The sequence below is a fragment of the Cyclopterus lumpus genome, chromosome 5, assembly GCF_009769545.1.
Source record: "Cyclopterus lumpus isolate fCycLum1 chromosome 5, fCycLum1.pri, whole genome shotgun sequence".
Lineage (NCBI taxonomy): Eukaryota > Metazoa > Chordata > Actinopteri > Perciformes > Cyclopteridae > Cyclopterus > Cyclopterus lumpus.
In genome coordinates, this window is record NC_046970.1 from 13309214 (window position 1) to 13330222 (window position 21009).

The 21009-nt window shown below is 39.8% G+C and overlaps 1 protein-coding gene across 1 annotated transcript; it reads left to right on the top strand.

Annotated features, from left to right (window-relative positions):
* The first annotated feature begins 411 nt into the window (after positions 1-411).
* On the top strand, positions 412-16952 carry LOC117731036 (FYVE, RhoGEF and PH domain-containing protein 5-like). Its single transcript, XM_034533158.1, is given in 27 exon segments — positions 412-436; positions 1373-3899; positions 7853-7991; positions 8408-8466; positions 8580-8610; positions 9244-9395; positions 9487-9643; positions 10997-11087; positions 11206-11256; positions 11666-11724; positions 12324-12395; positions 12608-12676; positions 13972-14055; positions 14318-14403; positions 14548-14572; positions 14575-14619; positions 14622-14645; positions 14798-14935; positions 15025-15055; positions 15058-15081; positions 15084-15125; positions 15807-15898; positions 15900-15920; positions 15922-15945; positions 16086-16211; positions 16366-16517; positions 16738-16952. Coding segments are annotated over 27 exon segments (4368 nt in total). The 5' UTR covers positions 412-426; the 3' UTR covers positions 16775-16952.
* Positions 16953-21009: the final 4057 nt, after the last annotated feature.

Below are 21009 nucleotides of genomic sequence, written 5' to 3' on the forward strand. Positions count from 1 at the left end.
AGCTGCAAAGATCTTTGATTCACCATCATCAAAACATCCATATCACCTCCTTTTGCAGCAGTGACAGTTTTCTTTTTGCTGTAATAAAGGCTCATCAGTTTTGAGTTGTAGGTTGATGTTAACATGTCCAACACTTGACTGGACCTGCTGGTGGAGCAGGGATCCTGGTCTTCACTGAGCGGGTCCAGCTTTTTTCTCCATTGGGTTTCCAGTCGCGTCCTGCGCGCTGTGAGACGCACAAACAATCAGCTGAACGGTGGTTTTCCTCTCAGAGGAAGATCAGACTGGGCTGCTGTTCAGTCGGACTCACTCATTCTCGGTTTGCCACGTTCAGCTGAGTTTGACTCCGTTTTTACACGTTATTAAACCTTTTGTGAACCGAAGCTGCTTTCGTGGACGAGATGTTGGAGACGGTGCTTCGCTAAAATGAACACAGGTGAGATTTATTTAATACATCAAGGGTGGTTTTGAAACTAATAAGCCTCTTTATCTGCTTGGTCTCTAATGCATTTCGATCAAATTAGTATTAAGCGAGCTGGACATAGTTTTAGTTTGTGTCACATTTTCTTATATTGCCAACATTAAGAGGTTAGATGGGGAAAACATCAGTAGCAACAGGATGTGGAGCAAACCGAAGTGTGTTTAACGCAGTGTTTCTTTATGTCAGGGCAGAGGGCTGTGTCAAATGTTATGTCGATAAATTATTCCCTTTATGCCGTTTCGATAGAATAAAGAGATTTCACGCGATTCAGCGCCAATTGAGCTCATTTTGTTGTAAAAACTCAAGTTAATGTTGCAGTCATCCACAGGTAATGCCCACTTTGAAAAACTACTTTTTTCTAACGTCATTTGATGAGCCTAATTATCCTTAGTTTATTCAGGTTATTTTCTAAAAGTGATCAAATTATAGATATCAAATCTACTTGAATTGCATGCGTTCCTTTTATTGTCACTGTATATGAGATTTTTTTAAAGAAATAAAGCCTGAGAGGGATTTCTTAAATCACAGGAAGTGAACCAGGGAAACCCCTTAGATGTTTTCGTATTCTTTATCAAAGGATGTAAAATCACACATCACACATTACGCATTAAAAGTATTTTGTCCTTTTATGACCAATCTATTTCCGGAACAGTATTTGTAAAGTTTTCCAGCTGAGCTACATTCGATAGGTTGCCAGATTAGTGAGATTTGTTACAACAAATGATGGTGATAATCATCTAAATGTGACTATTACACACACTATTACGATTTTATCAAGTGTAAAGTTAGAATCTTTGACCAGTTTTAGATCCAAGGGACACAATATAAATGACCTGTAAGCTATTTTAAAGTGCGTAATCTTACAGTTTCCTTTTCCTGTTGTTCTTTCAGACTGCACCAAGCCTTCTGTTGCTCCAAAGCCAAGATGTGTTTGTCACACCAGCTTAAAGCTGCCATCCCCTCTCATGTCCGCAGCCAGGGGTCCCAAACCTTTTATAGCCCCAAAACCTAAAGTCACACCAGAGCTTAATGGTAACCAAGGAGGATGCTTCAATGGCGGCTTACTAAATTCAGACGGCGAGGTTGATGATGAGCACGAGACAGCGAACAGTCTCAACAAAGTTGTTGCAGACGGGTTACCAGCAGAGAAACAATTTAACGTCTACATCCTCAAACCACCACAACATAATGTTCATGGGTCGGAGGACGGAGAGGCGACAGAGGAGGAAAAGGAAGAGGAAGACATTACACATAAGGTGGACGAGGACTGGAAGTTAACTGATAGTGCTTTATCAGAGGAGGTGGACTCCCTGGAAACACTTTGGGTCAGTGATGCTGGGCTCACAGCTGAGTCTGAGGACGCAGTGGAGATGGTTGACACAGACGTGACGGAGGACATAGAAGCCGAAGGTTGTGACGCAGGCGAGGCGCTGGCCGACACAGATGGCCTCTCAGTGGGAGACATCTCTGTTAATAGCATTGATGAGGAGGCATGCTATTCTGCTGAAAATGGAGACATGAGGGAGAGGCAGGAGAATCTCCAGATCAATGAGGATGAAACAGGTGACTGTACAGCAGATGATTTAACTGAGTCCCTCACAGATGAACCTTATCTCATCAGCAATGGAAACATGAAGGACACTGATACACAAGATGGAGAGGAGAAAGAAGAAGAACCTTCTCCTGGTAGTGGTATCACTTGTAACATCCTAACATTTCAATGTGGCCATAAAGTGAAGGAAAAGGGCGAAAACCAACAGAATGTTAGTTTTTATGACTTTAAACACGAAGACCAGAGACATGCCGCTGTAGAGGACGGTCCTCCTCATGAGCCTTACTACATCTCATCACAGGACATTATTAACAGAGAGATGATATCAAGGAATAACAAAACTCATGGACTACCACAGAGTCCACTTTCATCTGTAAACAACAGTGGAGTATCAGCTGGGAAATATCAGAAAACAGCAGAGAATGGACAAACAGAGTGTGTGTCCTCTGAGGATTACGTGGAGGTTGGTAACCCTCTTGAGTACAGCAGCTACAACAGGGATGAAAATAAGGCGAGAGCTTATCTGAAAATAACTGAAGAACTCAAAGCTCAGACAGCGGAGGCCTTATTTGATCATGTGGACTGCCAGCCGAGGTTCAGGCTTGTATCCATCTCAGTGCCGACCGACACGGATACCTCGCTGACATCTTCTCTCTCGGAAAGCCAGCTGCTTTCTCCAAGTGACTCAGATGTCTTTGAGGAAGACCTAGAGGGTCACATAGTGCCTTTCCTGGAGCGCACCACTGATACAGAACCGGACATCAGTGATGAGCATGTCTATGAGGAACCAGGGCACAGTTTAGAGGGGGAAAAGGTTTTTCCTTCTCATAAGAGGACAGCAGAGATGCTCTCCTGCTCACTGTCACATCGCATTAATAATCATGTGGCTGAGTTAGGAGTGCAGTTTGTTCAGAGGCCCTACATGAGTGGAATTGGACAACCTGCACTGAGCAGCAGCCCAATGATCAGCTCAACGCGGCACAAGCGCTACAGCAAACCTCAATATTTGTCCCTGTACCCACGCTCCATCTCTATGGAGGGACAGGACATGCCTCTAGGTGTCTACTACAGGGAAGGATCCCCAAGACAAGGAGGTGCCATTTGTTCATCAGGAAGCTTCTCACGGTGCTCACCGCTATCATCCAGTGGCCTGTCCACTCCGACATCTGTCGTGGATATTCCTCCTCCGTTTGAGCTGGCCTACATCACCAAGAGGCCCATCACAAAGAGTTCCCCTTCACTTTTCATCGAAGGAGACTCGTCGGAGAAAAACAGGAAAAAGAAATCCTCCATTAAGCGTTTCCTGATGCTTAAATTTAGGCGGAAAACAGATAGCAAGCCGGTGGATGCAAACCCGTCCTTGTTTAAGTCCTCAACAGAATCCTACCACCACACGCCCAGCAGACTGCTGGATCTAGAGAGACGCAGCTTCAGTAGCTCTCCACAGCTCATATCACGCTCTGCTAGTAAACCTCATGTTTCTTCAGAGCCGGCCTCCACCTTCTTGCTCTACAAGGAAAGAAAAGGGAACTCTGTGGCCTTTCTCAATCGCAGTGTTGTCCGGGTCGAGTCCTTTGAAGAACGGTCCTGTGTGCCTTTCACACCTCTTCCCCTGACCAAGCCTCGCTCCATCTCCTTCCCCAACGCAGATACCTCAGACTATGAGAATGTTCCCGCCATCAGCTCGGACTACGAGAACCTTCAGGTCCCACAGCGGAGGCCCGTCTGCCAGGCGCCGTTCACAGGCTTCTTTGACCGTACCAGTCGGGTGATGTCCTCTGCCAATGACACTGACGGTTATGTGGACATGAGCAGCCTCCCTGGTTTCAAGAATACAACGCAATCACCTGAACAGGAAACGGAAAGGTATGTAAACAAGAGTCCACAAATTTGAGTCTTGAAATCTTAAACTAATCATGACAGGGTTGGAGAAAAGGTTTAGGTATCACCACATGGAAAGCCCTCCATTAATTATCGAGACATTTCCATTTGGACCAAAGGTCCGACCGACTGACATTACCCTCCATAGAGCCATGTCGCTAGTTAAAACCTGTTCCTGTGTGCAATTGTGTGTTCATATAGAAGGATGCAGCTGGACATAATATTAGTCATGTTTTACACTGGGCACAAGTCATTTTTATTACTGCTCGACCACTGTGTGGGTTTAACAATGCCCCTGGGGAGGCGGATTTATAACTATTTATTATGTTAAGTCCCCTGATGCTGCTATCACAGCAGACATGGACGTGGTGATCAGTGGTAGGGAGGACAGTGCAGGAGCTTCCCTGCTATCCAGTGATATGTATACTAAGCCTCAGCTGTCTGTGTGTTGTTTGGGCAGGTTGGGTGGTAGAGAAGGAAACGATGGAGGTGGTGTTGGAGGTGGGGGTGGTGTCTTCAGATTTAAGTGAAAAAAAGGCGTGTTTCATCCATACATATTTTTAGGTGTAAGAACAGGCCCAAGTGTTGGTGCCGTATAGGAGAGCCTCTCGCCTCCCTGCTGTAGTGTTATTTGTTGGTATGATCAGCCATGCGGTGCTGACATTAACCAATCCCCCCTGCATTTCTGTTGGCTGTACCCATATCATACAGGCCATGCAGGATGATTAATGGTCAGAGCATTTTGGAGTCATTGCTCTTCTCTATCCAGTCAGGAACAACAGGCTGAGATAAAATCTCAGTATGTTCTGTAGTCAGCAGCTGTTCACTGCAGTGCTTCCCTCTCATCATGTATACCATTGTGGCTGTGTGCAGAATAAATATGTACTACAAAGACTCCTGGAAAGAGAAATTACAACGTAATCTTGTGTATTTCCTAAGTACTCAATACACACTAATAAATACAAGTAAATAAAACATCTTCATTCTAATTGAGAATCATTGTGGTGCGTTCAAAGTGTAAATTCCAACTTTACAATGATGTGTTCAAATGTAATCTTGTAAAATGTGCGTAGTTATTGCGAGAAACTTGAATAAATAGTTGTTTGAAGGAGATGTTTTCACAGCAATATATAAGAGATACTAGAGATGGAATTATGATCTGTTTAACCTGTGTAACTTTAGCTCTAAACATCTTATAATGCCCGATCAAAGCTACAAATGCCAAAATAGAAATACAATCATTTATTTCCTGTTTTATGCAAATAACTAAGATCAATGACAATAACAAAGTAAAAGGACAACATTGAGAGGTTTTTCAAAATGTCAAGGTTTTAAATTAATTAATACGCCTACATTTTCCATTTCAGACAACAAGCTGAAAAAGCTAAATGCCAGTTGTGTGTGCCTTAAAATCATTACATTTGATAATAGTAGTCAGTGTTGTAGTCAAGTCAACCTAAACCACAAGTCATGACCAAGACCAGACTGTATTGAGACCAAGACAAGACTGGTTCAGACCAAGTCCAGAAGAGGACCATCCCAGTGCAAGTCCCAGTACTGCTGTGTTTATTTTAGGAAGCCAAATTTCCTAACTGAAGATTTGACTGACATCTCTCTCCAGACAGCCACAGCTTCTTCTCCTGTTTTTTGGAGCGCGTGAAGAGAGGGGCTGGGAAGGGTGACAGCTATTAACAGTAACAAATATTAGAAATGAGTCATGTTATTGCATTTGAAGTGGGAAGTTTTACATCCAATCACAATAATGATGTTAACAATTAAATCAGACAATGCACTCGTAATTACCCTACCTACCTATCCCTACAGCTGTGGTCTTAATATAATCCGGAATCTTCTTTGTCTGACACCAAGATAAAAATACGGTAAATGCCAAGACTTTGAACACTGATAGCAGTAATGTCTACTATCACTTTAGGTATAGTTTGAAGTATTGTTTGAATTCAGATAAGTGAGTATAGACTGTGAGTAGAGCGGACACAATTAAGCTATTAATTGATCGACAGTAAAAATATTGGCAACAATGTTTATGAGCAATTAATCGTTTAGGCTGAAGCATTTATTCTTTCCATCTTGAAATAATTTTGTTTGTACATTTGAATAAGCTAAAAAATACTGTATGTGTAAATAAGTAGCCTTCTTGAAAATGTGTATCATGCACCTATATTATATTCCTCCTAAATCTGAATAAAATTAGAAAGATACTTGTTTCCCTCTACTACTGTTAAATGCAAATTAGGGCAGGTAAAATATCAAAATCTGGTAAAACATCAGACGCCTCATTTAGCAAATTATTAGATTGTTTTGCTTTTTCATTGCAAAATACAACTTCAAAGGTGACATGCCTCTGTGAACCTGAGCTGTCTATGCAAGTACTAAACAAAGACAATAGTATGGTTGTCATTTTCCAGACCTCCAGTGAATTATTACTGCAAAGAGATATCTGGATGGACAGCAGAGTCGCTGGTTGAGGCTGTAAGTTTTGCAGTAGCCTGAAGGGGTAATACTAGCAGATCGTAGTTTGGAGATTGTTTGCCCCCATCACTGCTATCAACGCGACAAATAGGCTCACAGAATGAACCTGAGGCAAATGAAAATGGATTGCTTTTTTTTTTTAATCTCCCTCTTGAGCCTTTATACAACATAGCAGAAATGTTAGAGGTGACAGAGGCATTTCCCGTGGGGGTGATATAAAAGCCTAATATAAGAGCTGTGCATGTCATTTGTGGTTCAAACACCCCCTGGTATCTCATCCCGAGTTTGTTCCAGTGAGCAGTAATGGGCCATGCAACTCTAATGTGTGTGATGCAGAGATCTGAACTGCTCACATATGTTCTTCATACATTGCCAATTTGCAGCTCAGTGGGGTTAAAATCCACTGGTGCTTGCATTGAAACATGGCAGAAACATTGACAAGGCTATTGGTCACATAAAGGACGACTGCATCACTACTGAAATTTAAGGATGTGTTTTTATTTGCATAGCTTTCACTCCCCACTGAGCCGCAGACATTAGCATATTAATTTGGGATCACTGCAGAAGAGAATCTCGAAGCATAAAATACAGACATGCGTCCCTTGTTGAGTACAGTTGTCACGGCAGGCCTTTCACGATCAGTTTATTGGTTTCACAAGATCTGCAATGTTTTATCTATTCACATTTTCTTCTTTTGTTTAATATATGTTTATTATAGTGATATTTCAGCGCAGACAACCATTAAGGACTATAAAGATGGCTTAGGTGGTTAATTAAAATTCATCTGATTTATTCTCATGAATAAAGGTTTGGGGATGGAACACAGTTCATATTATAATACCACTAAGGCATACAGTCTATTAATGGTTCCCAGCCTTTGGGTCATCACCTAACCAAGGAGTCACAAGGTGATTAAAGGGAAATCAAATAATTTTGAGAAATAAGGTTTTTTCTGTCGCTTATTTTGTCTAGAGAAATATGAGATACATGATGTTGATGCTAATGTACAGATTGTGTTATTTTAGGACAGAGCCAGTGTGTTTCACACTGTTCCCAGTCTTTGTGCTAAGATAATAGCCTTCATATTTACTGTACATACATGAAACTGGCCTTCATCTTCTCATCAACTCTCCGTGGTAAAAAAATTTTTTTTCATTTTTCAAAGTGTTGAACTATTCCTTTACAATGAAACTTAGAGGAAAGAAATCACACTGGGGGTGAACCAACTGCTCACAAATCATGTTTACACCAAGGCCATAACTTCATCATGAGAGCTCACAAATAGACAATACTTAATTATAGGGGTCACAAGCTAAAATGGACTTTTTTTTAAGACAGTCAGTGTTGAATTATTACAAAAGACGCATTTAGTCTTTTACACAGTCAGGATTTTCTCATGTATTGTATGTATGCTATATTTCACCATGGCCCCCCTTCTTTCTCACCAGTGCCTATACAGAAGCCTACAATGTGTGCTCGGTGGCTGTCTCAGTGGATGACGTCAGGGGAGAGACAGCGGGTGAAGAAGACCAAGGACGCACCTCTGAGGAGGAAGAGGGAGGTTTAGACAGCATTTATGATAGACAGGTTAGTTCTGACAAATGTGTTAAATTTGTGCCGAGGTGGAAGTAAATAATTTTTACTTTTAGAATTTTAGATACCTAAATATTATATTATTTAAATTAACTGTTTTCACCAACTGATTGTTTGCCACTAGCTTTGCTTTAATTCAAAAGTTTTAAATAATTTAATTTGTTTTGTTTTGTGTCACCCTTTTCCAAGTGGTAGGTAGAAATAAAGACACATTTGAATAAAACAATTAAAAATAAAAACAAAGTAAACTGATTTCAAGCCAGGATTTTAATGTCCTCATTATTTAGAATTTGATTGACACTTGGAAATGATTTAAAAAAGGGTGCCAGCTATATTTATTGAACTGGTGCCAAAATGTTTCATCTCTTCCTAACCCTGGGCTTATTGCACGTAAATGTGATTGTTTACAGCCTGACGGACGATCCAGAGCCTTTTACATCGCGAAGGAGCTAGTGGATACAGAGAGATTGTAAGTTACATGGAAACTAATTCCTCTTATCAAACATCTCGGCTAATCGGTCAAAACAAATTAGATTCCCTTCCCTTCACTGTTTGATGGTGTTTCTATTTCTCTGTCCACAGACACGTGAAAGCCCTCAAGCTCCTCCAGGAAGTGAGTCAATGCATCTATATTCTTTTTTTAATTTACTATTGTAATATAATTATCATGTATGTATCTAGATATATTTTCTGTTGGAGGGAATGACAGTGGGTTTTACACTAGGTAACAGGAGGCTGTCTGAACTCTGCATGAATTAACTTTTATTAAATTCTATTTATGTCCAGAGTACACTGAGTACAATTGCTCATTTTCAGGAACATTTGCTCGCCACTCACATTCTCACCTAAAACCTGCGCACCACAAACACAGGCTGATGTGTGGGCTTTGGAGCAGCTCCATCGCAGCAGCTAGGCCTTTTGTGCCTTGCTCAAAGGCACCTCGGAGGGAAGAACACATGTCTTTCCTAGATTTAACACTCTGGTGTGGGGTTTAATCTGATGACGTAGACCAACACTGCTCCAATATTTTGATTAATTATGAGATTTGATATATATATATATATATATATATATATATATAGATATAGATATATAAGCTTCTGCTGTCAGACATTATCTTGTTACACTATTGTGAATCAAAGGAAGGGAAAATGGGAGAAATTCAGACTTCAGTGAAATTGTGAGTTGAATGAGATTTTAAGCATAAATTATGATACGCCTTTATCCACACTCGCTTGTATGTTAGGACTTTCGGGAAGCAGTGGGGGCAGCGGTCGGCGACGAGGGGGATCCTGTGTTGGATGAAGAGAGGCTTCGAGAGATTCTCAACGAGCTGCCTGATGTTTACACCCTACACCGCCGAATCCTCAGCGAGCTGGAGAACCGGATCCGACACTGGTGAGAATGATGCGCAGACACATGAACACATATGTTAAAACTTAAAATGAATTATCTTCCACACTCTCACCTCTGTTTCTCCATCAATGAGGGAGGAAAGCCAGAGGATCGCAGACATCTACCTGTCCAGAAAAGCAGAGTTCTTGGTTTTCACCACTTATATCGGCCACTACGATCGCAGTATGAGCCTGCTGGAGGACAGCTGCCGAGCCTCCCCTGCCTTTGCAGCCATTGTTCACCAGTTTGAGGTCAGAGCTACAGTGCTTCCCTAACTCTAAACACAAAACGTGTAATGCAACACATAATGCAATCCATGAAAAAGTTTTGCTCACTGCTTAAAATGAAACGTTTTAAACAACAAGAAAACACAGGACTACTGGGAACGTTTGGAATAATTTAGATATTTTAATAGAAAACACAAAAATTACAGAAGCTTTGATTGAAAATAACGGAAACTTTGCTTTCAACCTCACATATTTGATACTTATCAAGAGCTTTACTTATCTCCGCACATTATCTCTTATCAGAGTTTTTAGTGTTTGTGTGGAATGGCAAAGATGAAGTATATGTTTTGTGGTAGCAGAGATGGCGATGGCTAAGTGTGTGACAACAGAGCCCTTGTGACTGAAAGGTTCACGCAAAAGGCAGAAAGCTAAGTGAATAAAAGTAGTGATTTAATTAGAGCAACAACTACACAGTGTTCTTGGTTGTTAAAAGAGACTGTTATGACACCCAAAGGAAAAATAGACCACATGTTTAGATGTTAAGATCTAATATGTTCGATATGAGCCACTCAGAACAACAATTAACCAGTGAATGTCTAATTTAAAACAAGTTTGAATCTCCCAACATATTCAAACAATGCACTTGAGTCTGGTTATAATTGGCCTACATTTTAATGAAGTCAAGTCATCCAGAAAAGCTATTAAATGTATTAATAAGTTTAAAATATGAAATGTATATTTAAAAATATAGGGTATATGATAGTATGCTTGACAATTCAACAAATTATTATGAATTGTTTAATTATGAATTATGAGTTAATATATGAATTTATTATATTCTGAGTTTTACATTTTTTTAGATATTCTGGTGACAAAATAGTTTTCCCACACTTGAAATAAATCTGTTCAAAATCTGATTAATGATTTTAACGCTCAAGGACGGATATTATTTTGAATGTGGCTCTGACACAGAGAGAGAGAGAGAGAGTGAGAGAGATATTTCTAATTATTAATGAAGTGACTTTTATTAATGAAGTGATTATGGAAAGAGGGCATTAGACATGCAGGATTTCTGTTTTTTCACATGTACACATACGAACAATCAAACACGCACTTGTTATCCTGCGGGACACCGTGCTGACACCGTGTTGTTGGCCCTTGTTCATATATGAAATATCAGGGGTGCTTCTGCTCAAAGCTCCAGTGTTGTTGTATAATTTGCTTCTCAGTGCAACTTTTTCTTTACCAAAACTTTGTACACACGCATTGAGATCCCTTGACTGTTTTAAATTACCTGACATGTTGTTTGGTGACAGTTCATGTGGAGCAGTAATACAGTGAAAATGTTCAATTTGTATTTAGTTTTATTTGTCTCAGCAGCAGAGTCCAGCTGGGGTAAAGGTGTCTCTGAAACATCAGCTGTTGCAGGTCATTGTGCGTGTGGCTCAGTACCGCATGCTCCTCACTGGTGAGTCTCGTGTAAACGACAAGATTTTGTATATTTTCTGGTAAAACATACATTTTATTCATAGTGGTTCCATTTTTGACTCTCAGAAAGTGTTGTATTTCTCTTGCTCTTCTTACAGATTACCTGAACAACCTCTCCCCTGATTCCAAGGAGTATAAAGACACCCAAGGTACCGTAAACAAACAGCGGTCTCGGTGTGGACAGAGGCAGTTACTCACAGGAGAGCCTCACTGGCTGTTTGTGACATTTATTTGTTCACATTTGACATGGAAAGACAGCATTGAGCCAATTTAGATGTTCTTGTTTGTGGTGGAGATCCACCAGGCAGACATTTCAGCCCTCTTTGTGTGGAAACTTTAATATGTAATTCATGAGAAGGCCTGATGCAGCAACACTATCTTTTATCTCCAATAAGGGAGCCACCCCAGTTCAGACATGTACAGGCTCTCACTTCAGCTTTTATGTTCGGTGACTTTCTACATGGAGAACAAAGGAATATCTACAGTTATGATTATTCATGGTATACTTCTGAACATAAAGTGTCTTTCCTGATTCCTTTATGTGTTTGTCTTTTATAGCTGCTTTAGCTGTCGTTTCTGACATTGCAGATCAAGCAAATGACAGCTTGAAACATGGGGTAAGTGTCATGTTTGAAACTTTTGAACCCAACAAACAAACATTTGCCTTTTGAGTTACATTTCCTATTATCAACCTAAATGTGGGTCAGTACAGAAATCTTCTGGTATTTTTCAACCTGGATCATTTTTAAATTGGTCCAGTATTGAGCGATAAGGCTGTAACCGGCAGCCGAGAAACAAGCTGCGAAGGAAAATCTGAATGTGCTGTGAAATCTGAATATTCGGGATTCAACAGGTCCAACTCTATTTTATTCTTTCTCTGTGGGCCTCATAGGGTCACAGCATCCACAGGAACACTCCCTATCCCCCAAGCTTTGTTCTTAGTGCTGGTTAGCAAGTGTTACAATGCTAACACACTCAACTGAGATGATAACTGTAGGCCTACATCAGAATATTACCATTATCATTGTGAGCTTGTTAGCATGCTAACGTAGCATCTAGCTCAATGCAATGCCGTACTTCTTTGATGGCTCTAGTTGGAGCCGCATGCCAAATAATATCGTAGAAGAAAATATTTTGGGTTTACATGAAAATTACGGTAAATTTCTCTTTTGTTGTCCCTGTTTTTTTTGTTCTTTTGTCTCTGTGTGTGTCTCAGGAGAACTTATTGCGCCTGGTCAACATAGAGTACAGTGTTCGTGGCCTGCAGGATCTGCTGCAGCCGGGCAGGGTATGACTCTGATAACGGCATTGTTTCCTTGCCAGCCCACCCTGTCTGCCATGCACCACCCTGTGTTGCCCTTTACACAATCATTCAGCGGGGAATCCCCAGCCGGCCAGGATTTAAAACAGCATTAATGATCGCAGATGGCCTCTGGGTGTCATGGACAGTTGACTTGTGAAGTGTTCAGTTTGGTACTGTGTATTTGCTATTTTTATCAGGTCTTTGTGAAGGAGGGCACCCTGATGAAGGTCAGCAGGAAGAGTCGACAGCCCCGCCATCTGTTTTTGGTAATCACTGCTTCCTATTTGTTGTTTTTAATTTAACAGACATGTGCCAGTGGTCATACTATGTTTAAGTATAATTTTATTTGCATAATTGTGTACAGTAACCACAGTGTGTTCCCAAGGCATCGCTGTGTAAAATAAATTTTTTGTCTGCTGGTTTTCTATGTCCAGACTGAGTTATTAAGAGCAGAGTTTCCTGGCAGGATGTTTCTGAATGCTGACTTCCTGAGCCAGTTCTTTACTGACAGCACAGGGAAGGTCAACACCAGCTCCTTATCATGTGTGCACCTGTTACATTTTATGACTTTAGTTATGTCAGTTAAATATTAGTTTGATGTGTCTTCAGCACCTTGAATATAGACAAATCAGCTGACTATGATCATGCTAAAGAACTGTAGAGAGAGGGGAGAAAAATTATCCATAATGTTGTCTGTATAAGGCACAACATGGAGATATCCCTGAAATGTTATAATCAAGAAAGATTATAAAATGAAATGCCAAATTGTCCAAAGGGCATCATCAAAGTGCATTGCTTTCCCTCCTGTGGCATTTTTTAAATTTGTGGTCTGGGCTCGACACTAAAAAAGCTCGTAAATGTCTCTTCTGGAAGAATGTTGGTAATCATCGTTGTGTTTCTTTTATCCTGCCAGTTTATCCACCCAGACTCTGATCACGTGTTATCAGCTATTATTAATGTTGGAGACCGCATAATAAAGAGTCTGCAGGAGCAACCAGTCTCATAAAAATGTATTCAAACACACAGCAAAAAAGTGATACAGAGATTAATGATCCGGTTTGATTTCAACTACTTTATTATGTATTTGCAGAAGTATCTCATTCATGTATGATCGTAAAAATTCACGGTAGGGGTTTTAAATTTATACACTGAGAAAATGTCCCCCTTTGGTAAAAACAGCCTTCTAGTGTCAATCTCTGCAGACACATCATTATGCGCAGTGAAGCTCAAACATCCAAGTAAATAAGCAAATTTGTATATGGAGTGTAACAGACAAGGGTGTGACTGTACACCACCACCCTATTAAAAATAAGAGAAAAGTACACACAATTTAGTTTGGTGAGAATTTGCATCCATCAAGTGAATCAACTTGAGTTGAAGTTTTGAAGGAGAGTGTCACCTACTGGAGAATTGCTGGAAATACATGAATATGGAAGTCTGTGCAGCTGACTTCTTGGACTACCTTTTTATTTTGTCCTCTCAACATTTTTTCTGATCGGCATTCACTTGTCTATTCTTAGATTTACTGGAATTATGAGCGTTATCCTCTGTCTGTTGTCAGATGAATGATGTGTTGCTGTACACCTACCCTCAGCAGGACGGGAAATACAGACTGAAGAATACTCTGCTACTCACTGGTTTGAAGGTCAGAGTCATTCATTAAGTTGCCTAATGTCTTTGAATTCTAACCATGTTTCCCTTCAAATTCTCACAGAGTTGATATGCAATTAAAGCTGCCAGTACACGTGTAAAATCTACAGCCGTATGTTTTTTTGTAATTAAAGGATTTACTTGTTTGCAGTTAACAGAGAATGTGAGAAGGGTAAATAAAATATGCTGTTCCTTAACTGCCAGACTGGAAAGTTGTACAACCTGGTCTTTGATTTATGATCTTACTGATTTCCCAGGTCAGTAAACCCTTCGTGGAAAATGTCCAAAATGCACTGAGGATTGAAGGAATGGACATCTCCATCACTTTGTCTGCCAGGGGTGGGTGACACTGTACTGTGTCCTGTTTGAATAATGACACATAATATAATAATGGTTAATAAAAAAATAAAAAAAAAGGTTCAAACTAAATAGTAAAAATAGAGCATTGAGAATTGTTTTACTGAGTAGTGCAGTGTATTTCTTGCAGTTCCTTTATTGAAAGAGAGGACTGGTTTTTTATACTCTGAGTCGCACTGTGACTGAACATACCAGGGGATCTGTAGCATCAACAGCTGCTCAGGAGAGGTGCAGCAAACTCGGCCTCTCTGTATTCCATAATTTTTCCTCTGTCTTGCTTGTTCTCATCCAACCGGACTGAGATGGATGTTATAAGTCATCAACATCATTCTAGGCAGTGTGCTATAGTGCGTCTCTCTGTTTCTGTGTGCTTGCTCCAGGCCAGAGATCATCTGCGGCTGACTCTCGGAGAGAAAGCCCCCACGCTTGTTCCAGTCTCAGAAGTGATGATGTGCATGAACTGCACCTCAGATTTCAGCCTCACTCTCCGTAGACACCATTGCCACGGCTGCGGAAGAGTTGAGTCCCACACAAATAAAACACAGTGACTTGAATATCTGTTAGGAGATGCTACAACTTGTGGTGAAATTTATGTTGTTTCACACAGATTGTTTGTTGGAGCTGCTCAAGGAACCGATATCAATGAAATACATGAAAGATCGCATGGCAAAGTGTGTGATCATTGTTACAATGAGCTAAAGAAGAGAGGTGGGGAAGCTCTGCTTGAATACATCTTTACGATTAATTGATCACTTTGATTGTCAGTCTTCCTTCCAGCCTACACATTTAGTATTCCTATTCTTAGGCCCCACTTACAAATACTGAAATAATCAGACAGAACTGGCAGATTTTTGACAAATACATTTATTTGACAGGAAATAGATTACTAAAAGAAAGGAAGTAGTACACATAAGAAAAGTAGAAGCAAAACAAAGAAAGGACATGGGTTACTGTTATTTAGTGCACATCAAATTCATCAGTGCCAGTTGCATCATACTATAGCTATTCAGAGTTTGGTTCAACACCACTGGGTATAGGATAAGGACCATGTCCAAATGTATGACAAACAAAAATATACATAACTGATTTCAATGGGATGCACATGTGGATGTGAGTTGACCCTCGGTTTTGTGTCATATGCATGTATGAAAAGTGCAAAGCTGAAGCTGAGTTTAATTTGTGTAGGATAACTTTCTCTTTATTTTACCTACTTAAAAAGTTGATTTTTCACGTTGGTGTAAAATTAAAAGTCACATTGTATTTTATAATATAAAGGCCTCTGCTGCAGTATAGTTCAGTCCCAAGGTGCACAAGTAAACCTGTGATGTTGGTTTGTTAGTTATAGTATCGTCCTCAGCTGTGGTTAAAAACAATTGTATATTTCTGCAGGGGGAGACGTGTCTGCTTTGTCAGGTAAGAGTAGCCCTCGTCCAAACCGCTCCAGTCGTCCTCTTTCTGCCGTGTTCCAAAACATTCATCCTCCCAAACATCTGGAGACATCGGGAAAGGCACTGCTTCCTTCACCCAGGTACGCCTGCAACATGAGGGCTATGTTCTCTGCACAGTGAAGGTTACTGAATAGTTGATCATCATGTAGATGACAACTGTGAGATGTTTTGTGAGTAACATAGATATTCATCAGTCCACGACTGCTCCTATTTTGTGCAGGTGACAGTGTCAGAGGAAGGCTCCATTAGTGGCACTCTACAGCGCAGCAAGACGAGCAAGAGGAACTGGAAGAGGCTGTGGTTCCTCCTTAGAGACAAGGTGCTTTACACCTACCGAGCCCAAGAGGTGCACTCCCCTTAAACCTGAACAGCACATATTCACACATATACAGACTTTACACAGTGAGGTCTATCGCCATCATTAGTAAAAATGCTGAAAAACCCACAGTTACCTCAAAGTATCTTATAATTAATTTATGTTCCCCTGATAAATTCTGCAGGAGAAAGTAGCATCTGAGAGTTTACCTCTGCTGGGTTTCACAGTGAAGCTACCTGACAAGCGAGAGGAGGAGGAGGCCAACGTCTTCCAGCTTTACCACAAAAACACTTTGTATTACTCCTTCAGAGCTGAGGACAACTACACAGCCCAGAGGTGAGAAACATCACACCTTGTTAGCTAATTACATTTTGATTGACAATTTAAACATTTTGATGACTCACAAGGTTGATACTATAACATTAGCTCAGTTAATATTACAGCTATATGTCCTGCTGAAAGGCAAGACAATTTGTATTGTTTAGGTAAAGCAGACTGAAATGTATTTATTATTTATACTGTCTCTCTCCTAATGTGAAACCCTCTCCTCATACAGGTGGGTAAATGCCATGGAGGAAGCCACCGTTTTATAGGATTAGTTTACTCTGGGTGGATCACCGAAATAGAAATCGTCTGCCTTTCTTCTGCTACAGGACTGTGAAACCAAAAGGGGGAAATTATGAATAAAAGAGAAAACAATATATTTGATTAAGTCTGGAAGTTGTAACTTGTCTGGCTGGACTGAATAAGAGAAGACGTCTTGTTCTTTGAGAGGGGACACGATTACCTACTTTGTCAACCTCCAGTGTCCTCTACCTGCTACTACAGCAGGTGTGATGCTGAGAATCAGGCGTTGACCCAGATACCTGCCAGTGTGGAACATTGCATTGGCTTAACCTGTATCTCCCCCAGCAGCTGATCAGCAACATTCCTCCAAATCATTATATTATAGAGTTTTGGAAAAGAAAGAACATCTATGATTTCAACAATTGTTTTCAACTTGTCAAATCAAATGAAGTCAAATTATTAAAAATGACAAAAAAATAACTGGACAAATACTTTAACCACAGTCATTTTACTGTCTTTCCCAGGAAGGCTAAATAAATAGTAACACCATTTCCAGACTCGCACAAAAATGCCCAAATCTGGATTAGCCTGATCTTCAGTAAAACAATATTATTAGTGTTTTTACACTGGATTAAATGCATCTATGTGACTAATACTAATACAGGCTGTATTAAGAATTAGCCAATGTATGTGTAAAGAAGTGTCTGTAGCTTTGCCATGCACTGTATTGTTGGAGATGGTTCTGCCAGTGAATAAACAGTTTGTATGCTTTTTTGCACGGATATAAAAAAAAAATATGAGTGTATACCTTCATCATAAAGGCCATGATGTACTCACATACAGACTTTTACAACAATGTTTATGGTTTTAAACACCTAAAACAAGTACAATGTAAATTGTATTTGTATAAAGACTCCACATCCAGTTGTAGGCATATTTCTGTTGCCCTGCACTGAACCATGACTCACTGAGTTCACTGAACTACATAACCAGAGTCTTGGACTTTGCACTGTGCCTAATGATTTATTCAGTTTCTAACATTATTATTTTCAAATTTAAGTAAAAGGCTATAACAACAGAAACAGCCTTGTCTGTGTTTTCTCTTTATCCTCCTCATGTCCTCTAGAGGGCAGGTGACTAAACATTAAAGCACAACGGGCTGGCATTGACTTCCTGTCACTGTGTCCTTGTTGATGGTGCTCAGAATGTACATTAAGAATGGACCACCTCTTATATGAGTTTGCACTGACATGTAGTCCATGTGTGTCTGATCTGATGAAGTGTTTCAGATCACATTTTGAGCTGATCGGGAAGACCCCGAGAACTGAGTGATGTGCCGACCAGTGAGCTGCACGGCCAAAGAAAGACCAAGACCATCTCCCCACGAGGCTTCCTGACCCAGAATCATATTAGGCAGAAAGTTTGCTTTCTGGTGCTCCTGAAAAGTTGCAGACACCTCGTCCTACATAGAGGACAGATAATTCATCACTTTGCTCTCCCTCTCTAGCCCCAGTTCTGTGTCTCCTTCCTCGGTCGCTTCACTTTCTTTATCAAGTGGTGGTTTCCTTCATTGCTGTTGGTGATGTCACAAAACACAAATTCCTTTCAAATAACAGTTTTTTTTTTTTACCATACTACTTGTGATTTCTTTGGTTGCAACAAGAAACAGGAACTTGTTTACATCATTAACAAGCCTACTCTTAAGCACATTTAATAATCCTCTACTTATTATACATTTTTTGTGATGAAAGCATGCTGTGGTGGTGGACTTTTATTTTTTTTATACAGTGGGGCAGCAACAATGTCATAATCCAAGCTTACTTCCATAACGCTGCAGGCAGGAGCAGAGCAGAGAGTAACACACAATCAATCATAAACACACAGCCTACTCAATAAGGTTGAATGCATTCAGTTCTGTTATATGTTCTCAGCCACAGGAGTCATTAAAAGCACATGCCAAAGAAGCTGAAATGGTTTTCTGAGCTGAACTTCCTCATCTATGGTGTTTTTTCTTACCCGTAATGCTCTGATAAGACTTGTGGGCAACAAACTTTCGAGCCATTTATAGTTTTAGTTTAGAGGAGGCAATGCAGTGTTTGTGTGTTAATATTGTGAGTTACAACTGCATGCAGTCTCTTCTTTCATTGTTGTGTGGGAGGTAGATCCTCAGGGATAAAGTAAGGACTTTATTACGTAAGAGCTTGAGATTTAAATAAAAAGACTGAGAAATAGGACATATGGAAAAATAGCCGTGTCCACTTGACATTGGCTTGACATTTCTGGGTTTGCACCTTATCTTGTGTCTCTAGGCGCATTTCAGAGATGGGGAGAGAAAAAAAGATGTGGAGAGAGTGGAAGAATAGAGGGACACACTAGTATGTCCCACTTTGCTAACTCTTTGCAGCTTACACTGCCAAGTCAATGTTACACCTATTGCACCTCCCCTAAAGCTTTAAATAGCCCACTCTCAATAGGACAAACAGAAAACACACAGCCTTCAGCACACTCTGCACCTCCGACTGAACATTTATTTTCCTTGTTGCCTAAACATGAAGTCTACATAATGCTCTAGATTATCATGACCATTCTGTCATCTGCCACTTCCTGCCGAGAGAAGTGTAAACGTGTGTCAGCAGGGCCATCAGTTGTCACTGAGGGATGAAAAACTGTCTGAAGTCATTGAGCCAAGACAAAGATTGTCAGGGTGTTGTCCGATATCTTGGGAAATACACTTTCTTGCCGAGAATTAGATGAGAAGATTGATACCTCTGGTCTGTCCATTTAATATTAAGCTCGCGGCAACAGCCGTTTAACTTAGCTTAGCATGTGTACCGTAAATAGGGCAAAGCATCTCTGTCCAAAGGAAACAAAAGCCACCTATACGTGGACTTCTAAGGCTTATTAAATTACATGTTTTATCTTGTTTTATCAGACAAGTTGTGTTGTAACGGACTATTTCTTGGCCAGGAGCAGTTGCCATGCAACCAATGGAGACTCCAGAAAGTCACTGCAAAATCGACACGCAACCCTTAAAACGAAGAAATTTAGATTTTTTTTGCACTTTGATTTTTAAATAGATTCCATTAACATTCAGGTATACATGTTCATTAATTAGCATTGGTTGGTTGATGGATTTTTTTTGACAGAGCCAGGTTTCCCCTTGTTTCCTGTCTTTATGCTAAGCTACAATGTTGCTTCATATTCAATGGACAAATTAGAGTGTGTCATTAATCTTCTCATCTAACTCTACCCAAAATGCTAAATTATTGCATTCAGTTACCATGTTTTCTTATGGTTGAACATTTTCCTACTTATCATTAAAAACAACACAGTATCATATCAAGAGTCTGTGGATTAAGAGTGGGTATTTGCTGTAACAGAAGCATCATCACCAGAGAGATACTAACAGTGCTGCTGCCTATTTGAATTAAAGAGTCTGGCTCTGCTGGTGACTCTAAAAACAGGGTAGCTTTCATTATTATTGTATTATCAAAATTAGTAATCAACCAGCCTTGGCATGCTTTGCCGAAAATGACCTATCCACTTTGTACACATTCTCATGTGTACTATAAGATCCAGCTGTATTTCTTCATCTGCCTTTTTTTTTTTTTACAGATGAATGCTTTTATGTAAAGTTTATTTGCACATATACATACGTTTGAACCATGTGCAGGAAAGGTTAGACGCCAATATGACTGAATATACCTCCCCTTACACTGTAAAAAATGTGATTTGTGTTCATATCAACTAAATTAATAATCGTAACCCTTACGTAATAGAAAAGACTATGTACAGTTTTAAATTACATTGAGGTGAATTCAAGAAATGTTGTTTATTTATTCATTACATTTTATTTAATTTTGTTTGAATAAAATCAGCTGTGAATCACTGAGTAGACATTAATTACATTGTATCAGGAAAGTCAAAGATGCATGAAATTTATGAATTTTACTCATTTGGAGGTCTTTGTTTTTAATTAAGAGGATCGAACAGTAAAATATAAAGAAACAAAAATGGCATAATTAATCAAAGTTGCAAGACTAAGCAGTCATACGAAAGATTGATACAAATGTACAAATTAAATATAAGTTTACGTTTACAAGTTATGACACATTACCACACATTACCAAACCACACACTCACACACACACACACATATATATATATATATATATATATATATATATATATATATATATATATATATCCCAGCAGATGATCAACTCCATACAAGCTTCTATGTGGATCTTCATCAGGCGCT